This window comes from Leucopleurus acutus, assembly GCF_964270905.1.
Source record: "Leucopleurus acutus genome assembly, chromosome: 1".
In the NCBI taxonomy this organism is placed as follows: Eukaryota; Metazoa; Chordata; class Mammalia; order Artiodactyla; family Delphinidae; genus Leucopleurus; species Leucopleurus acutus.
This window is the reverse complement of record NC_139142.1, coordinates 166803099-166821742: the sequence shown is the minus strand read 5'-3', so window position 1 is coordinate 166821742 and position 18644 is coordinate 166803099. Positions and strand designations below refer to the sequence as shown.

At 43.9% G+C, this 18644-nt stretch overlaps 1 protein-coding gene across 1 annotated transcript in view; it reads left to right on the top strand.

Moving 5' to 3' along the window:
• CRTC3 (CREB regulated transcription coactivator 3) overlaps positions 1–18644 on the top strand; it is a 99850-nt gene that overhangs the window by 67474 nt on the left and 13732 nt on the right. Inside the window, exons 4-9 of the mRNA XM_082839621.1 lie at positions 196–257; positions 1601–1663; positions 3767–3867; positions 11222–11257; positions 14163–14248; positions 16178–16227. Of these exons, the coding sequence (XP_082695747.1) occupies positions 196–257; positions 1601–1663; positions 3767–3867; positions 11222–11257; positions 14163–14248; positions 16178–16227 (398 nt within the window). The remainder of the gene's footprint in view (positions 1–195; positions 258–1600; positions 1664–3766; positions 3868–11221; positions 11258–14162; positions 14249–16177; positions 16228–18644) is intronic.

The window sequence follows — 18644 nt, the reverse complement described above, 5'->3', positions numbered from 1 at the left end:
GCAGAGATGGCACTGGTTAGAAGATAGAATAGATTTTTCCAGAGGAAGTTGATAAGACAAAGCATGGAGGAAGAGATGTCGGGTGTAGAGATAAAGATAAGAACCAAAAAAGTTGTTGAACTCCCCACGATTCCAGCCTCTTAGTTCTGCTTCAACTTTCCATTCATTATATTTTTCCTTTATTGAAAATTCTACTTTGATGGTAGTACATTTGGAGCTAATTACGCCTCGCAGCCCCTGGATGAGAGTTGGCCAAGGTAAGCAAGCCTTATTTTCAAAGATAGGAGGGGCATGTGCTATTTTTGGATGGTTTCGCTTTATTGTATCCACCTTGAATGTTGTTTTAGAAATTTCTAATCTAAAGCACAGGCTCTTGTTTTCTCTTATAAAACTTAAGTCTTTCCATGTATAATCATAGACTTATATGAAAGTCTAAAATTAAGTTATTTAAATCAATCTAGATCTTCATTTTAAAGACCAAATAGAAACACATTTGGAATACAATTACCAACATACTACTCTGATTTTTTATTCTTATATTTGAATATATAATGTGTCTTGGTAAGCTACTGAAAGAAACATAAGACTTTAGTAAGCTCCTGAAACTAATTTGCATAGTGGATTTGACCAAGGGTCTCTCTGAGTATTTTTGTATATAGAGAATATATACCAAAAAGTTGCGTGTTTTTGAATACTGAGGGTGACAGAATATAAAATTAACTGAAAAGATTGTTACATCCGGTGGATGCATGGTATCATTTTCAGATCACCTAGTCAGATTTAAGAGGCATTTGAAATGTACGTATTGAGAAAATTTAGCTCTCTCGGTTGAGATCTATTCTCCATCCATTCTCGGGGCAAACACTGGCAGCACTTCCTGTGGCTAATGTAGTCAGGACCTGGAAAAGGTCGATATGAAGATGAGTGACAGCTGGCCCCTACCTCAAGTAGGTTTTCAGCAGCGCTTAAGAATCTTGGGATCCACGGTTGTAGGATAAGCACAATATTTTATTTTAAATCATGAAAGGATACCTCCAAATTGAGATTCTAAAAATTTGTATTCAAGAAAAATTGTCTTAGGCTTTCCAGAGCGGGAGGATTAATCAGATTCATAGTTTCATAAACTGGGCTACTGCAACAGTTATATTCCTCTTCATGGGAGTCTGTGTGGGGTTGCAGCATTTCTGCTTCCAGTCCGGCCAGGCACCCGCATGCACACACTCCACGCACTCGGGGTATGTGACAAGGGGTAGTTTTTCACACATCTGGAGTAAGACCTCACATCCCCAGAGAGGAACTGGTCATAGATTTGAAACATTTCAAAAGGCATTCAAAGGTGCTTGTTTGACCTTTTAAAAAAAACCAAAAAAAAAAAAACCAAAAAAACCTTGTTATGTGCCCAGCTATCTCATTTGCTCCCGCTGTTCCCATGGATTTGTGATAGTTTTAATCATGGAAATCAGAAATCACAGGAACTGGAGAGGTCAGCCTTGCAGCTGGGTTAATAGAGGAGCCAGTTCTCAAACCCAGGCCGGAGGTTCTCCTTTGCTCCCCGTGGATTGAACTTCTTTTTCTTTTTATGTTATTCTGGTTTTTAAAGGCAGCAGCCTCCTTGGAAGGAAGAGAAGCACCCTGGGTTCAGGCTAACATCTGCACTTAACAGGTACATGGCTTGTTTTCTAGTAGAAATAAACTTTAAGCCAGTGGCCTTGATTGTCCTGATGTTTTCTAATATATCATCCATTTGCCAGAGTACGTTTATATCAGTTGTGTTTATATGAAGTGTTTAAAAAAAAGAAAAAAGGAACCCAAATCTCCCACCAGGTCGTGAACGTCTGCTCAGGACACTGCAGCAGTGTGAGAACATGAGGTCTGAGTGGATAACAGGGTCTGCCTCTCTTAATCTGTGACCTTGAGCAAGTTATGTAGCTTCCCTATGCCTCAGTTTACTCATCTGGAAAAGGGAGATAACAGTGCCAATATCAAGGGGTGGTTGTGAGGATTAAATAAGATACATAAGGAACTTGGGAATCGTAAGTATTCAATATACATTAGCTATTAAATGATCACTTTGAGCTGGACCCCAGTGGTAAGTGTTCTACACAGGTCATTTTTTTTTGATCCTGATAACATTCTACAAGAATGAGTAGTATTTTCTGTTCTAAGAGGTTATAAACGACTTTTCCAAGGCCACTTAGCTAATATGTGATGGAACTGGGATTTAAAAAATTAGTGCAAAATTTTAACATACAAAAAAGAGTTGGAAAGGAAAATAGTTATAAGAATTCCGTGTGCCCATCCTTCAGCTTCTATTTCTACCCCGCCGTCCCCCACACCCCCATCCCAGCACCGGCCAGATAAAGTATTTCACCTGTAAATATATCTAACAGTATAAGCCTGATAGGAACCTTTTTTAAAAAAACATAACCACAATGCCATTATTACACTTAACAAAATTAACAGTAATTTCTAACATTATTTAATACCCAGTCTGTACTCAGATTTTCCCAGTTGTCTCTCTGCATTTGATTGACATTCTCCTGAGTCTTTTTGAATCTGTAAAGGAGCTAGAATCTGAACCCAGGGCTCTCTGATCCCAGAGTCCACACTCTTCCTGTTTTTCATGTAGGTTCTGAACCGCCTCTCCCTTTGTCTGAACACAGCACAGCCATGGTGCACAGTCAAGCCACATGGCTTGGTGGCCACAGGAGGCCATCACCTGGAACAGCCCACAAAGAAGCATTTTAGATTAATTTCAGGTCTCTCACAAGTTCTTTTTATGGCAGACAGTTTGACCCTTGGATGAGATAAGTAACTAATATCTCTTAGAGTCGAAGCTAAATATAAATTGGAGCTGTCTGGGAGAATTCCAGAAATTTGCTATAGTTCAGCGTTTCCCAAAATGTTTGTCTTAAGACTCCTTTGCAATCATAAAAGCCATTGAGGCCCTCAGTGTTTGTTTGTGTGAGTATATTTGTTTGTATTTCGCTATTGATATTGGAAATTAAATTGAGAGATTTATAGAAGATACTTATTAAATGCATTTAGAAATAAAATAACAATAATAAACTCATTACATGTCGATAAATATCTTTTTTTAAGAAGCACAGTTATATTTTCTGAAACAAAAAAAATTTACTGAGAAGAGTGGCATTGTTGTACCTTTTACAAATCTCTTGAAGATAGCTCGATTCTCTGCTTGTGCATTCAGCCTGCGGTGACATCACAGGTCACAAGGCTGCTGGAAAACTACTGTGCTCATGAGAGAGCGAGAGTGAAAGGGCAAAGGACACATTAGGGTTATTTTGAAAGTTGTCTTGATCTTGCATTCTCCCTGGAAGGGTTTGAGAGTCACTGAGAGTCAGTGATCCTTCGTATAGGAGGAGTTATTCTCAGATGGGGAAAAGCTAGTGCAGCCACAGAGAATATACTGATCACAGCGATCTTCTGAGTTGCGAGGAAAACTGGGAAGTTTCTTAGAGGAAGCCGTGAATCCAGGGTCTGCCTTGTTGAACCAGATCATTATGCCATTAGCTTCAAAGGAAAAGATCATACAAGTACAAATTACAGTCTTTTGGGTATGGGCCATCCTCAGAGGCTGTTACTGATCTAAGGGACTTCAGGTAGGTCCAGACCCCTCATTTTATGGATGATTGCAAATCTGTTATTCTTGCCTTCTTTCCTGTTGGTAATTTTCAGCAAAGAACATTGCATTTTCACTAAGGAAAAATGGATTTTCAGCCAGACTCTCTCCTCCCCCCATTAGGACCAATTCTGACTCTGCTCTTCACACGAGTGCTCTGAGCACCAAGCCCCAGGACCCCTATGGAGGAGGGGGCCAGTCGGCCTGGCCTGCCTCATACATGGGTAAGACATGCAGGCCCGATGCTAACAGCATCTGTGCCTTCTCATTCTGTCCTATGGGAACCGGGAGAGAGAAAAGCTTAAACCGCAAGTGCATTTCCCCAATTCGTGGTCCTCAGGGAAAAACTCCTGGCAGGGGAGATGTGTGTGTGCTCACGATGAAATAAGAATGGAGCTTCTCTCCTGCCTCTTCCTCTGCAAATTCTCTCTTCTTGGCATCTCTTGACCCTCCAGCTTCCTCTGCTCCACACTATTCCATTTTCAGGCCCTCATCATTTTTATAGGGACTCATAACAACTTGCTAACTGGTCTCCTTATTTCCAGTCTTATGTCCTCCCAATCCAGTTTTATGTTGGGTTCTCTGAAAGTCCTTTTTTCCCATCCAGAATCTGGACAAACTGAAAAATAAAAGTAGAAGTGATGGGTGGAGGTAAATACCACCTTTCTTCCTGACAAGAGGAAGTGACTTCTCTCTGTGGGTCTGTGGCTGTTAAGACTGAACCCCAGAGGGAGACTGACTTCCCCAGTGGCCAGCAGCACTGGCCCAGGGCGCCCCCTGCCCCTGCCCCCGCAGGAGCACTGAGGTCAGACTGCAGGGCAGGGCCGGCAGGGAGGCTGCTCTCCGAGGGAAGGCGCGCCCCTGGCCAGGAGGAGCGCGAGCCAGAGTGGAGCCGGCACACCCCCCACCCCACCCCCCCCCACCCCCCCCCCCCCCCCCCCCGCTCACTTGTTCCCCTCTTTGCTGCAGGTCATCATTCCACCTCCCTGGGGCCAGAGTGAGTAAAGGGGTGGAGAGAGGCCAGCGGGGACCAGGAGTGGGGAAAAGATTCATGCTGTCTGCTTCCAGAATGAACCCACATCTGATCATATTCCTCTCCTGCTTAAAATCTCAGTGCCACCCCCTCACCTCCCAGAGAGAGTCCAAATCTCTGTTTGGAATGACGCAGACTCCAGGATCTGGCCCTTGCCCACCTCTCTCCCTTCTCTCCTCACTCACCAGCCCCTCCCCACAAGTGGGTGAACTACTTCGGTTTCTATTACTGTTCCATCCTCTTCCCATCTCTTCCTCTCTTAACTTACTCCTGGCTCACCTGACCAGGGCCCTCAGCTTTGTCCCCACGTCTGTGGAGCCATCCTTGACCTTCCTCCCTTTGCCAGCCCAGAGCTCCCCATGCCCTTCTAACATCCCAAAGCTCCTACCTATAGATGGCCATCTCGGCACCTGTGTCACTTGACTGCCTTTCTCGTGGATGTGCTTCTCTCCTTCTGCTCCCAGGAGGTTTCTTACAGTCAGCATCTTATGGTCTTACCTTCCGCACAGTGCCTGGCACAGAGGAGTCCTCAGTGACGGAGAGTGTGGAGAAATTACTCAGTGGCTTATGTGTACAGAGCACACTCTAGTTGCTGAATCTAACCTGCATGTGAACCAAGTCTGGTTCACTAAGACAAAGACCAAGCCTGCCTTTCTGGAGTTTATAATCTAGTAGGAACAATGGTCCTGAACTATCCATTCCTTATGCACACTGACTCTTGTCCATAAATAGGGCTGTGTGTTTGGTCTTGAAATGGGATTAAATAAATCTTTGGCCAAGATAATGCTAGCTTTTCTAGTTTTCTTTACTTTTTAGGTAGTTTAAACCCTAAATAGTCTCTTTTCCTTCTGAGGAGAATATTCCAGGTCTTAAGTCCTTGCATATAGTAGGGATGGGATTTAATAATCCCTATATTGTTGTAATAATGCTGCATTTGTTCCCCTGGTGAAATTCAGAGATGCTGCATTTTCCGAACAGTTTGTCAAGTATGAGCTCTTATAGAATTGGTTAGGACCGTCTAGCTGTTTCCACACATGGGGATATGAGAGTAAAGCTGGCAGTTATGTTGGAATTGGATATGGGTCCACTGCTTACCACTTAGAGAGGTAGGATATACGGGAAGATGGAGTAGTTTAGCTTCCAGATAGGTAGGGTTATAGGTAGACTATAGGCATGTATAAGCCTAAACAAGGTGCAGCAAGCGATTAGTCTCCCCGGATTGGGAGGGAACCAGACTGATAGGCTTTAACCTGGAACCCCCCAAAAAGAGCTGCATTTCTGCTCCTGACATTCCTTCATTCGTGTCACCCTCTGTTTAAAGTTTCCGCTTCTCTAGAAAGGGCCAAAGGCCTACAGAGAACAAGGTAACAAGATCTTGAGGCCTGCATGCAGAGAGAAAAAAACCCCACAAAACTATAAAGAAAGTGATTAATTGAGTGAAATATTTATGCCAAGAGTGATGTAGCCTCTGAGGGAAGAGGTGAGAAATGTCAGAAGGTGTGAGTGAGGATGAATAAGAAAAGCAGAAGAATGTCAGTGTTGATCCTAGTAGACAGAGCAATACAAAAAGCAGAAAGAAAGAAATCCTGGAGCAGAATTCCTGGGTCACTCCTTTTCACATCAGCAGTTAGAAACCGTTGGGCCCCAATATCTCTCAACCGTGGAAGGTGGGCCGACCTCCAGCTTGAATGTCTGAACTGTGTGCCTCCTTCTGCAAAGTTGCCTTGCAAGTATAGCAGAACTCAGAAACACATCCAAATATGGATGTGTTTACATGGGAAAGCCAGTGTGTTTAAAATATTATTCAAGTCTCCAGGGATAGGAATTATTTCTGGAGAATTATATTTGTTGGTGGAAGCTATTTTAAATAGTTTCATGTACTTTTCCCCCTGTCATTCATTAAAGTTTTTCATTTTCTTTCCTTTTGGACTTTAAAAATATCGACTAGCTTTCCAAAAGGTATTTCTTATTATAGGACCAACCAAATAAAGTAAAGATTTAAAAAGTGATGGGAAAATATAATTGAAGCCCAGAATTAGGCTCCATAGCAGAAGCAATAACTGCTCTTTCCCTGGGAATCTTTCCTGAGCATAATGATGTAACCTCAGTTAATGTTCCCATTATTTATTTGCTTTTTATAATGAGCAGATGATAAGGGAGCATCTGCTCACAGCTTAACTACATAAACAATAAACTATGATACATTCATGAGCAGAGGTTTGTGTCCCAAGAAAACAAAGCCATTAGACTGATACGTAGTTAGTAATTTTCATAATGGTTATTGGGTTGCACGGCAATTAGGCATCCATGGTAAGCAGTTGATGTAAATTCTAGAAATAAACTTTTATACATCCAAACAAGATTTTTATAATTTCTCTCTTCTTGTTTAATTATCCAGAATTTATAAAGAGAAATATTGATCATTTCCCTGGCAGCATGTGCAGTTTAATTATCGTTTCACAGGCACCCCCCCCCCCCACACACACACCCCCAGTGGGTAAGCATGAGGGCACTCTGTGGCACTTGCCCCGTTTCCCTGTCCCATAGCCTAGGGACTGTCCCTATCTCCCCTCCACTCCTCACCAGCGAGTGGAGGAGGGGGCTGCGGTGGTCCCTGTCCTTTCAGGGGGCAGTCTAGAGCTACGGGCAGAAGAGGGCATGAGGGTTGTCGTCTTTGCACCCAGAGCGGTAGATGCTGAGTGTCACCAGCTTTGAGAACTACAGCCCTGAGCTCCTCCCCAGGAAAAGAGGCCTGCCTCCCACCTCAGTGACCTTGCCAGAGGCAACACCTTTGACCAGCGCAGTTAACTTTTTTTTTTTTTTTAAACATCTTTATTGGAGTAGAATTGCTTTACAATGGTGTGTTAGTTTCTGCTTTATAACAAAGTGAATCAGTTATACATATACATATGTTACCATATCTCTTCCCTCTTGCATCTCCCTCCCTCCCACCCTCCCTATCCCACCCCTCTAGGTGGTCACAAAGTACTGAGCTGATCTCCTTGTGCTATGCGGCTGCTTCCCACTAGCTATCTATTTTACGTTTGGTAGTGTATATATGTCCATGCCACTCCCTCACTTTGTCCCAGCTTACCCTTCCCCCTCCCCATATCCTCAAGTCCATTCTCTAACAGGTCTGTGTCTTTATTCCCGTCTTGCTCCTAGGTTCTTCATGACCTTTTTTTTTTTTCTTAGATTCCATATATATGTGTTAGCATACGGTATTTGTCTTTCTCTTTCTGACTTACTTCACTCTGTATGACAGACTCTAGGTCCATCCACCTCACTACAAATAACTCAGTTTCATTTAACGTTTAAAATGCAAGTAACCCTGAAAGAAGCTTGACTGCACGGATAGGAGGAAGAGGGGGATGGCAAAAGCATCCCAGATCTAAAGCGGGGCAAGAGTGTCACCCGGATGACAGGAGGTCCCAGAACGGGGAGGCTGAAGCCAGAGGCTTCTGAAAGGACACACGCTGGTTAAGGGATCTACCCCCTGCCTCTGCCTCTATTCAGCAAATCAAGGCTGTGCTAGGAGTTATTTTAGATTCGTCAGGCATGGGAGTAGGGAGAGGGAACATGGTCTCCGTTACACTGGGTCAGCCCTCAGTGGCTCTGAGACTTCAAGGTTTCTTGGAACACAGATGCAGCCTTGGTCATGGCTGTTCCATCCCCTGTGGAACTGATATGAGTTTCCTCTGTTTCTAGATATCCAGTCACAACTCGTTCCTTTTTATTTTTATCCCTTTCTTTATAGTTGTATCATATGATATTTTTTATCCAGTAGTAAAAATCCAGCCGTGGATATTTTGGTTATACGTTAGCTTGATGCTGACATATCAGTTATTGCCACCACCATCCTTCTAGTTACCTAGACTCTAAACCAGGAGTTAGTTGTCTTTAAATTACTCTCATTCCCATACCCCTCACCAGGTCTGCCGCCTCTTTTCTGTCCTCACTGGCAATAAATACCCTACTTCTTTCCTTCTTGCCTGGACTATTACAGTGGATTTTCCACTTGGTCTCCCTGCCTTTAGGCTTTCTCCTTTCAATCCATCTCACACTGCTGCAAGAACAATCTCTCTAAAGCTTAGCTATAATCATGTCACTTCTCTAACCAAAACCTTCTATTCCCTGCATCAAGCCAGATTACTCACAGACACCTTCAGTCCAGCCTCATCTCCCCTTCCTCCCATCCTGAGCTCCAGCGAGACTACACCATTCTCTGCCCCTGCTGCACCCTCCCCCTCTTCCTTCTCCTCCTGTCTTTACACTGGGGCATCCCCTTCATCCTCATTCCTGAGTGTCTAAACTCCTCCAGGTGAAGCAAGTTGGACATTCTGAAGGCACACAGGCCGGAGTTCTGCTTCAGACTTCCTAGTGTGTGATCTTGGGGGTGATAATAGCCCCTGCCTCATGGGGTTGCTCTGGGGATGACCTGAGATCATCCATGTAAGTGCCTGGCACGTAATAAGAGAACAGTCACAGTGGCTCTTGTTATTATCATCCCCGTCATTGTCCTTCAGTGGCTAACTCAGGTGCCACCTCCTCCACGAGGCTTTCTTTCTGTCCCAGTCTGAGAGGATATTATGTGGGGTGTCTGCTCCCCACTCAGGCAGTTCCACAAGGTAGCCATCAGTTGAGTCTGTTCCAGGGACAGGTCAGACTTACTACTTAAATGGAAAACTGGCCTTATTTATTAAACCCAGAGTGATTGGTGCCTTAATGATAAAGAGATGCTTCAACATACTATACCAGATTGCTGTGTCAAACTTAGTTTTTTATCTGTAATAGAATTGTCACCTTTTAAGTGATCTCAGTGGTTAAGTTCCCAATATGAGGGTCCCAGGGAAACCAAACCAGGAATCAGAAGCTTCTCCCCCTCCTTCTGATGTGCTGATCGTAGAGCCACACCTTCCGTCTCTCCGCACCTGTCTCCTAGTGTTCTGTTCACACTGCCTGTCTTTAGTAGGCGTGTTAGATCATGACTAAGCTACAGCCTAGTCCAAGTCTCTCTAAGAGACCATCTGCAGTAAAGTCCTCTGAGCTGATTGTTTAAAATGTAGATTCCCGGGCCCATTCTCACAGCTTCTGAACCAAAATCTGTGCAGTTTGGACCCACGAACTTGCATTTTAGCAAGCTTACCCAAATAGTCTTTATGTGCACTAAACAGAGTTTTAAATCACTAACTTGGATTCTGTTCTGTGGGCCTGAGAGAAATGCTGTCTTTATGAGTGTTCTTAATTTTTAATTTTAGTGCTTCTGGGGATTCTCAGTATTGTCCAGCCCCAGGGTGCCACTAAAATTTTATATCTTCTGCCTGTGTTATAGAATTTGCTTCCGTGTTCTATCTTCTCACCTACACTGTATCGTCTGGCCACACCTAGCAGTCAGTGCAGGAACTTAATTATGTTCAGTGTATGGTTATTAGACATTTGGCTTAAGTTTTATAGACTAATCAGGTTAACTTATAGGTTAGGCTTATTCAGAAACATATCTAAACCTGAAGTAAGTTATATTTAAAGGCTTAAAACTTAAAAATTTGTCCTGATCTTAACTGAAAACTCATATGGTATATTTGATTGCTCCACAGAGAATGCTAACGTATTACATTCTTGGCACGATTCTTTGGTTTTAGCTTAGAGCAATAGGATATACTCTACTTGTCATCTGCAATATATTTTATGGATCAGAATTCCTTACAAGTCAAATTTTTAAAACTTTGTGAATAGCTATCATATATACGATTTAAATTGACTGAGACTCCAGATAAGTTTCTTTTAAAAAATATTTATTTATTTAATTTTTGGCTGCATTGGGGTGTCTTAGTTGTGGCATGCGGGATCTTCGTTGTGGCATGTGGGCTTCAGAGCACATGGGCCCTGTAGTTTGCAGCACACAGTCTCTAGTTCTGGCTCCCGTGCACAGTAGCTGCGGCGCTCGGGCTTAGCTGCCCCACGGCATGTGGGACCTTAGTTCCCCGACCAGGGATCAAACCTGCGTCCCCTACATTGGAAGGTGGATTCTTAACCACTGGACCACCAGGGAAGTCCCAAGTTTCTTTTTAAAATGACTGTTTGTAAGAAATAGAAATAACAGTACACAGCATGGAACTTCCAGTTTGTTTCTCTAGACACGCATGGTGAGTGTGAAACAGTGATGTAGACTTTTTTAGTTACCTCCCCTTCCCCCCACAATAAAGCATTTGGAAGAGAGTTTCGATCTATATGCTTCTTTTCTTTGTGATTTGGTTAGAGGGTCTCAGACTTTGTAAATTGTTCTTCTTTCAGGACAGAGGCAGTAAAAAATTTTAAGATGGAGATAATTTTAAATAAAAGTAGATAGGCACCAACTTGAGACTTAAATTAGCCATATCTATTTTAATTTTATTATAAATGCTAATGTACACTGATTTGACCACCAGTGTACCGAAATTGCCTTGGAATTTTCGAAATTCTATTTTGAATCAGAAAGACTTACTAATTCATGAATAAATAAAGGTGAAAGCACCACATAAAAGTGTTTTTTTTTTCTTTCCCACTAGGTTTCTGTGATGGTGAGAACGACGTACATGGGGAAGGTATGAACTGATTTCACCTACCTGTGCTGAGTGAGATACTGACTTTAGTATTCATAACCTTCTTTCAACATCTGAACTAGTTAATACTCATGTTTTCAGGACTTCCCAAAATGCTGACAACTGCTGATGGGTTTAGTTTTCTGAGATGCTCTATAAAATTAAGACTAGCCATGATCAAGGCCACGAAAAAGGAAATGTGTGGTTAGATTACAAGGCTCCTCATCATCTGAGTCCCACAGCCCCACAGTCACAAGGTTGTGCAGGGAAGCAAAAGTTGTAATCACGTGAAAATATTAATAAATTGGTCACTTAAGCCAATAGTTGTTCCAATATCCTTCCTTCCTCAGCTGTCTTTCTCTGCCTGTTTAGAAAGTTTTGTGAGTCAGTAATTGACAGATATAAATAACGTGAGGAAAATGCAAACTGATTGCAGAATGAAATTGCAAATCTTGCAGAAGATAATGAGTTTCATAAAGCTGATTAAAGTAACGTTGGAGGGCTTCCCCGGTGCCGCAGTAGTTGGGAATCTGCCTGCCAATGCAGGGGACATGGGTTCAAGCCCTGGTCCGGGAAGATCCCACATGCCGTGGAGCAACTAAGCCTGTGCACCACAACTACTGAGCCTGCGCTCTAGAGCCCGCGAGCCACAACTACTGAGCCCACGTGCCACAACTACTGAAGCCTGCGTGCCTAGAGCCTGTGCTGCGCAATGAGAGAGGCCACTGCAATGAGAAGCCCATGCATCGCAACAAAGAGTAGCCCCTGCTCGCCGCAGCTAGAGAAAGCCCACGTGCAGCAACGAAGACCCAATGCAGCCAAAAATAAATAAATAAAATAAATTTTTTTAAAAAAAGGTAATGTTGGAGATCTACTAAATGACTCTCGAAGCCATTGACAAATGAGGGTCTGACACAGTTCATTTATTCATTCAGTACCAGGCACTGTTTTCTTTTCCCTAAAATTTTATAATCTGGAATTTAGTTTTCATAATCTAGAAGTGAACAACTAAATTAGGTTTGTGTATTGCAGCGGTCAGGACTCGTGGGGAATATGATAAATGAGGAGCATCTTGCGCCAGAGGCACAATTCTCTTTCATCATCTTATATACTCGTTTCTGGGCAAGCCATTTTAGGCCATGAGTCAAACCATGAAAAGTTGAAACAGCAATAAATATCTAATCCACTAGGACAGAGATAAAGAAATGGCTTCAAGGTTGTTTGCATTCCCCCAATGACTTCTCTGAAGAATTCCCAACCAATCTTGGATATGAAGAGACTAAAAACAATGAACTACTCTAAGGAAACAATCCCCTTTCCGGTGCTGGAATACACTCCAGCCATACTCCTGTGACCAAACTCTTACAAGAAGTAGCCTTGAGTCATGAAGCTACCTCACTCGGCCCTTGAAACTTTTCCTATCATCTAGCAGTACATTACAGAAACATTTTTTAATTCTTGAGTCATTGTATGGCTTTATAAAGGCTCTCAAACCTATTATTCCTGTCCTCCAGTTTGTTGAGAGAGGGCTGTAGGGCCAGTGTTTACCAGGTACTATTTTAAGCACTGCCCACCAGTGCACAAAATAAAGGCCCTGCCATCATGGAACTTACATTTCTGAAGCAGTTTACGTTGACAGTTAGACAAGTTAACAAGGAAGCCAAGAAAAGGAAGAAAACAAGAAGGTTGACAAAATAAGCTTTTGCAAAGAGAGTGGTTTGACGATCAGAATTAAGACACACCTGGGCTCATTGATAAAGCCTGGAATATTTGAGCAGAAATGACTGCTGTTGTGATGGTGCTGAGTAGGTCACCTGTAAAGAGCATTGCCTCATTCTCAGAATTTACTCTGAAATTTCAGTCTGTTTGAAGTGGCTTCTCTCTGGGGTCTGTCATCCTGTGTGGGGCTAAGACAGGACAGTCATGACAGTCACCCTGGAGCTTACATGGTCACCAGAACCTAACAGCACTCGTAGTTCTGAGCGTCACCCGTCTCTCTAATGAATCCCCTTCCTAACATCAGATCCCTTAATTCCTGAGGGTTGGCCCTTTGTCTTCTTGTCTCTCTCTGAGAACAAGAAGTTTTCCCTTTTTCATGGCTCAGCACTCCTGTTTTACCTGGCAGAAAGCCCTGGATTGGTCCCTTGATACAAAGCCAGGCTGTTTTACAGGCTTTAAGAGCCAGGAGAGGGCCCTTCAGCTGCCCAGCCTTAGTCCTCTGGGTTCTCAATTCCTCTTTATCCCCCACTCCCAGCCTATGACCAGGTAGCTTTACTGCCACCATGTCTTCCATGTAATATTCCTCTTCTCTCTTTGTTATCTTCCTCATTTCCTCTCTCCTGGATTTTTGTGGGTCTCTCCTCATCCCTTTTCTTCCATCCTCTCCTCGCCAAGTTTGAGGGCCCTTCCTGATCTGGCCTCGACCTTCCTACCCTTCTCCTTTACTTTCCCTACACTCCAGTTGAAAAGAGCAGCTCTGCTCAGTAGTCGTCCACCACTTCCTCTCTCTCTAGGCCTTTGTTCTTATTCCTCCCTCTCTGGGGATGTTCATTTCCTGTGTCTCTAAAGGGCTCGCCTCAGTGCCGAGCCCCAGAGGCCAGCGTGGGCTCTTCCTGGTCTACCCTTGAGCAGCACTGAGCCTTCGCTCTTGTGGGCCTCCCCCGGCTTCTCCTTCCGGACATGGGTATGCACATTTTGTCCTTTCCCCTGACTAGAGTATAAAGTCCTCAAGGGCTGAATCCATGTCTTACTCACCTATGCCACACCCATGGTAACGCTCAAAACACCTTCCCTGGTAGACAGGCAATAAATATGTGTTAAATCAATCATTTTTACAAAGATAATTGGTTCGGCCAAAGGTGGGATGGCTTCCTTCTAACACAGTGAATGTGCTTCTTCTCCCTTTTAGTTGTGTCTTTCCCCAGCCCACTGAAGGAAGAGAATCTGCTAAACATTCCCAAGCCACTGCCAAAACAGCTGTGGGAGACCAAGGAGGTGGGTGGACAGCTATGTTTGTTGTCACTGAATATTTGTACTTCAGAGGTCATCGTCAAATTCTGCTGAGGAGAAAACAAGAGGAATTGGGGAAAAAGGCAGAGCGGATGTCTGGGGACAGAGATAGGAAGAATGTACTAGGGAATGATGGTTCAAATAAAAATTATCATTGTTGATGAATTAGTACAGCCATCTCTTGCCTTCCTAATTTTCTGAATTTACTCATTCAGAAAAACCTGTTGGTCCTTCACATCTCATTTGTATTACAAGAAGCACTGAAACCTGGTTACAAGTCACAGGCAGATTTTTCTGTTTTGTAGCCAACACTGCCTTCCAGTCACCAGCTTCTGTCCAGAATTGCTGGTTTACCAGATACTACTTTCTTTAATCAAGGCCATTTGACCCGAGTCCTCCAGAAGTCAGAAAGGAAGTGCTCTGTTAAATGGTTTCTAAGAGCCTTCGAGTACTTGTCCCTGTCTCCACCATGGCCCTCTCTGTAAACTCACCTGCTGTGGAAGGGAGGGAGGTCCCAGCAGTACCTGAGTTGGCCTTTCTTCCCATAGAGAAGCTGTTGCCTTTGAAAGAAAACAGTGTGTCTGCCCTGGCCCTGAGATGTGCTGTTGCAGTTGCTTGTATTGTCTCGTGCTTGACCATTGCCACCTGTTCAGGCTTCCTTTAGTCAGTTCCAATTTCTTCTGCCAAGTCTACCAAAGTCATCATTAGCATTAGGGTGGGCTTGAATGGTCTTTTGTAAAAGCAAGATGTTTTGATGTTTAGTCTTTGGGGGAATAAAAGAGACTTAAAATTCACATACTTAAACATAGGAGAAGCAGCCCACTGTCTTTGGCTATGGAGGCCCAGGTGGTTTTGGAGGCTTTTATCGGAGGACAACTGTATCTTCCCCACAAAGGGGGCAGTGGCATCCACTCTTCCCCAAGTACCAGGGAAGATGTGCTCTCTCTGGGAAGAGGTGTTCGTCTCCTCTTTTAGTTCTTGTTTTGCCACACCACACGGCTTGCAGGATCTTAATTCCCTGGCCAGGGGTTGAACCCAGGACCATGGTAGTGAAAGCGCCGAGTCCTGACCACTGGACCGCCAGGGAATTCCCCTCATCTCTCTTAGTTCTTATGGATTTGCAGTTCTCCATAAATCATTTCTGGGTGAAGAGTTGAGTCAATAGGTTCATTCATTTTATATATATATATATATATATATATATATATATATATATGTATAGCACCTGTTGCCGGCATCCTGGGTGCAGGGATACAGCAATAAACAAAATGAAAATCGCCCCCATCCTGGAATTTAGATTCTAGTTGAAATATTTTTTTTCTTCTGACATTAATTTCCTCTTTCTTCATCCTGTTTTATTTTTCTCTTTTCTTCTTTTCCTCTAAGGCCAACTGGAAAATGAATGTTTATTTAAAAGCTCTGTATGAAAAACATTGGCCTTTTATAAGAAAATAATATTCATCTAGAAGATAAATTAAGAAAGCATCAAATTAAGAAAATTTGTTAATATTATGCCTCCGTTATGCCTGGAAAAGTCTAGTCAAAGCTTAAATGGCGGGCTTCCCTGGTGGCACAGTGGTTGAGGGTCTGCCTGCCAATGCAGGGGACGCGGGTTCGTGCCCCGGTCTGGGAAGAGCCCACATGCCGCGGAGCGGCTGGGCCCGTGAGCCATGGCCACTGAGCCTGCGCGTCTGGAGCCTGTGCTCCGCAACGGGAGAGGCCACAACAGTGAGAGGCCCGCGTACTGGAAAAAAAAAAAAAAAAGCTTAAATGACTGCCTTGTGGGGATGCTGTTTATATGTGCTGACTCTCATTTGCACTGACTAGAGTCCCAAGGTACCTGCAAAGACGCTTTTTAAAAACTTGAATTTGGCTTGACAGTGAGTAAGCCCAGCTTTCTGTGTCTCTCCCCAGATCCAGCCCCTGTCAGGGCGCCCTCGATCCTGTGATGTCAGAGGTGGCAGGTAAGTAATGTTCTTTCAGTTCTTGGCTTGGAGGGCATCCTGAAGGTTTTCCCAAAAGGGAAGTCTTACTGCTTCATCAGAGAACTCTTGAGAAATTTCACTTGTTATACATAAGTTGAAAGTCAACTGAATTTTCACAAAACAACAGCTCCCTTTTGGTACTCATATATCATTTAAAGTAATTATATTACATAATTGCAATAACAAATAAAACCGCCATAAATACATTAGAGAATAACACAGCTGACTCTCAGTAAACACACAAATCCACGGGTAGAAGCAGCAGCGTGCCCGCATTGAGAGGGGCCCACCAGCCTCGCACCTTTGGCAGCTGTGGGCCCCTGGCAACTTGCTGACACAGAAGTTAACTAAGAGAGTTTGTACAAATGTACTGAATGCCACAGAACCATACACTTAAAAGGGATAAATTTTATGTATGTATGTTTTACCACAATTTTTTTAAATTAATGGAAGATGCGTAAATAGGAAAATTTGCAATATAAAAAGAATTTCTATGGAACAATTAATTAACGTATTTAGGAGTATACAACTTTACTCCCTGAAAGATTTGAGACAGCTTTCAAAAATATGTGTAGTACTAAAAGATTAAGATGTTCTTGAGGAAATTGGGACCAAGGAAGAACACGGAGACGACAGTTAGGGAAGCCCACACGTTGACAGACACTGTGAAGACGCAAAGACAGAGACCATCAGTGCCATCACTTGAGTGACACAGACGCTGGGCAATTCTCGCGCGGGTCTTCGCAGAGAGGACCGAGCCCTTGGGACGCACAGGCGGTGTCCGGAGAGCACCAGGGGAGCCACCTGGGGCTGTTGACCACAGCATCCCTCAGGGCTGCCCCCCGGGCTTGGAACCAAAACCCGCTCAGAAGCGGCAGCTCTTTCCGGGGCCAAGATCATGTGGCTTGAAATCAGGACCCTTGCCTGATCTAGCTGAGTACAAGCACGCATTTCAGAGGGTCTGCAGAGGAACTAAATCTACATCAGGCCATCCTATTTATCATTCTCCCCGGTAAAGCCTTTTCTGGGTATCTAACTGCAGTGAGTTCAGGGCACTCCATACTCAGTAGCTGGAGTGCAGGCATTCTTTTTGGCTAGTTAAATATAAACGCATGTAATTAACAGCCCGCTGAGCCGAGATGATCGGAAATTCAAAAAGCCAGCCAGGACACGTGACTGGAGAGAAGACCAGCACCCCTAGAGGTGTAGGATGTCCCCACAGATAGGGCTGAGATTCTTCTCAAGGGCTCATTTTGGCTCAATCCTCAGACAAAGGAGTGATGGAGGCCCCGAAGGCCTACATTTCAGAAGGGGGCTACGGTACTTTAAACCCCTTGTCCCCACCCCCAAGAATCTTGAAGGAGCTGTTTCTTAGATAAGGAAAGTTGCTTTCTTGTTCTTATGTTAGAGATAGAATTCTATTCAGTGGTTCCTATTCATTCAGGTATTGATTGACCCCCTAATTCTAGGCACTGGGGTAGAGCAGTGAACAAAACAGATCAAGTCTCTGCTTTCAAGAAGCTAATGCTCTAGTGGAGCGAAATAGGCAAAAACAATTAAGCAAATAAATACATGTCATGCGTTGGTAAATGCAGTGAAGAAAAAGCACAGTAAGGAGAGAGGCAATGAAGGGTGTCTGGGATAAGATGATATGTCACCAGAACCTGGATGAAGGGGAGGGAAGGGCAGAGGGGACAGCAAGACCCTGAGTGCAAAGACCCTGAGGCGGGAGCATGCCTGCAGAGTAAGGAGGCTGGTGTAGCCTGACTCAGAGTAAGGTCAGAATCATCAGAGGGTTTTGAACGAGGGAGAACATAATCTGCCTTATATCAGATCCAAGAGATGACTCCAGCAGGTCGCAACTATATTTGGAAAGTTACAACTTGTATTCCTCTCAATTGGAGAGAAATTGCTTTGAATGTCACTGACGACCTGGGTCGTGTTTGTCACAGTTACCTTCTCCATCCTTGCTCTGTGCCGCCAGACGCTGTTCAGCCTTCCCGCCCGCCTCCTTCTGCCTTCATTCCGACCTAAGCACCCATGGAGCTCTCTTCTCTCAATCAGAGAGCCCATCTGCCCTCATAGCAAGCAGCTCTGGGTTCTCAAGTTTATTTCCTAGTCCTTGGCCTTAACACTGCAACCAGCCATCCGAGAGACAAAGTATCACATTCAGTTTTTCTACAACCAAAATCATCCTTCTTCCTCATCCATCAAATCGGACACCTTTCCTGCTTCCCCATTTCTTTTCAAGCCTCCACAGTTATCCCAGTCCTACTTTTACTAAGAAAAGAGAGACCATCAGGAATGAGTGCTCAGCTTCCCTCCCGCCCCTACTTCCCCCCTCGCCATCCATTTTTGTTTCTAGTCTTAGGGACACAGGTGTCCCTCTGTTCAAG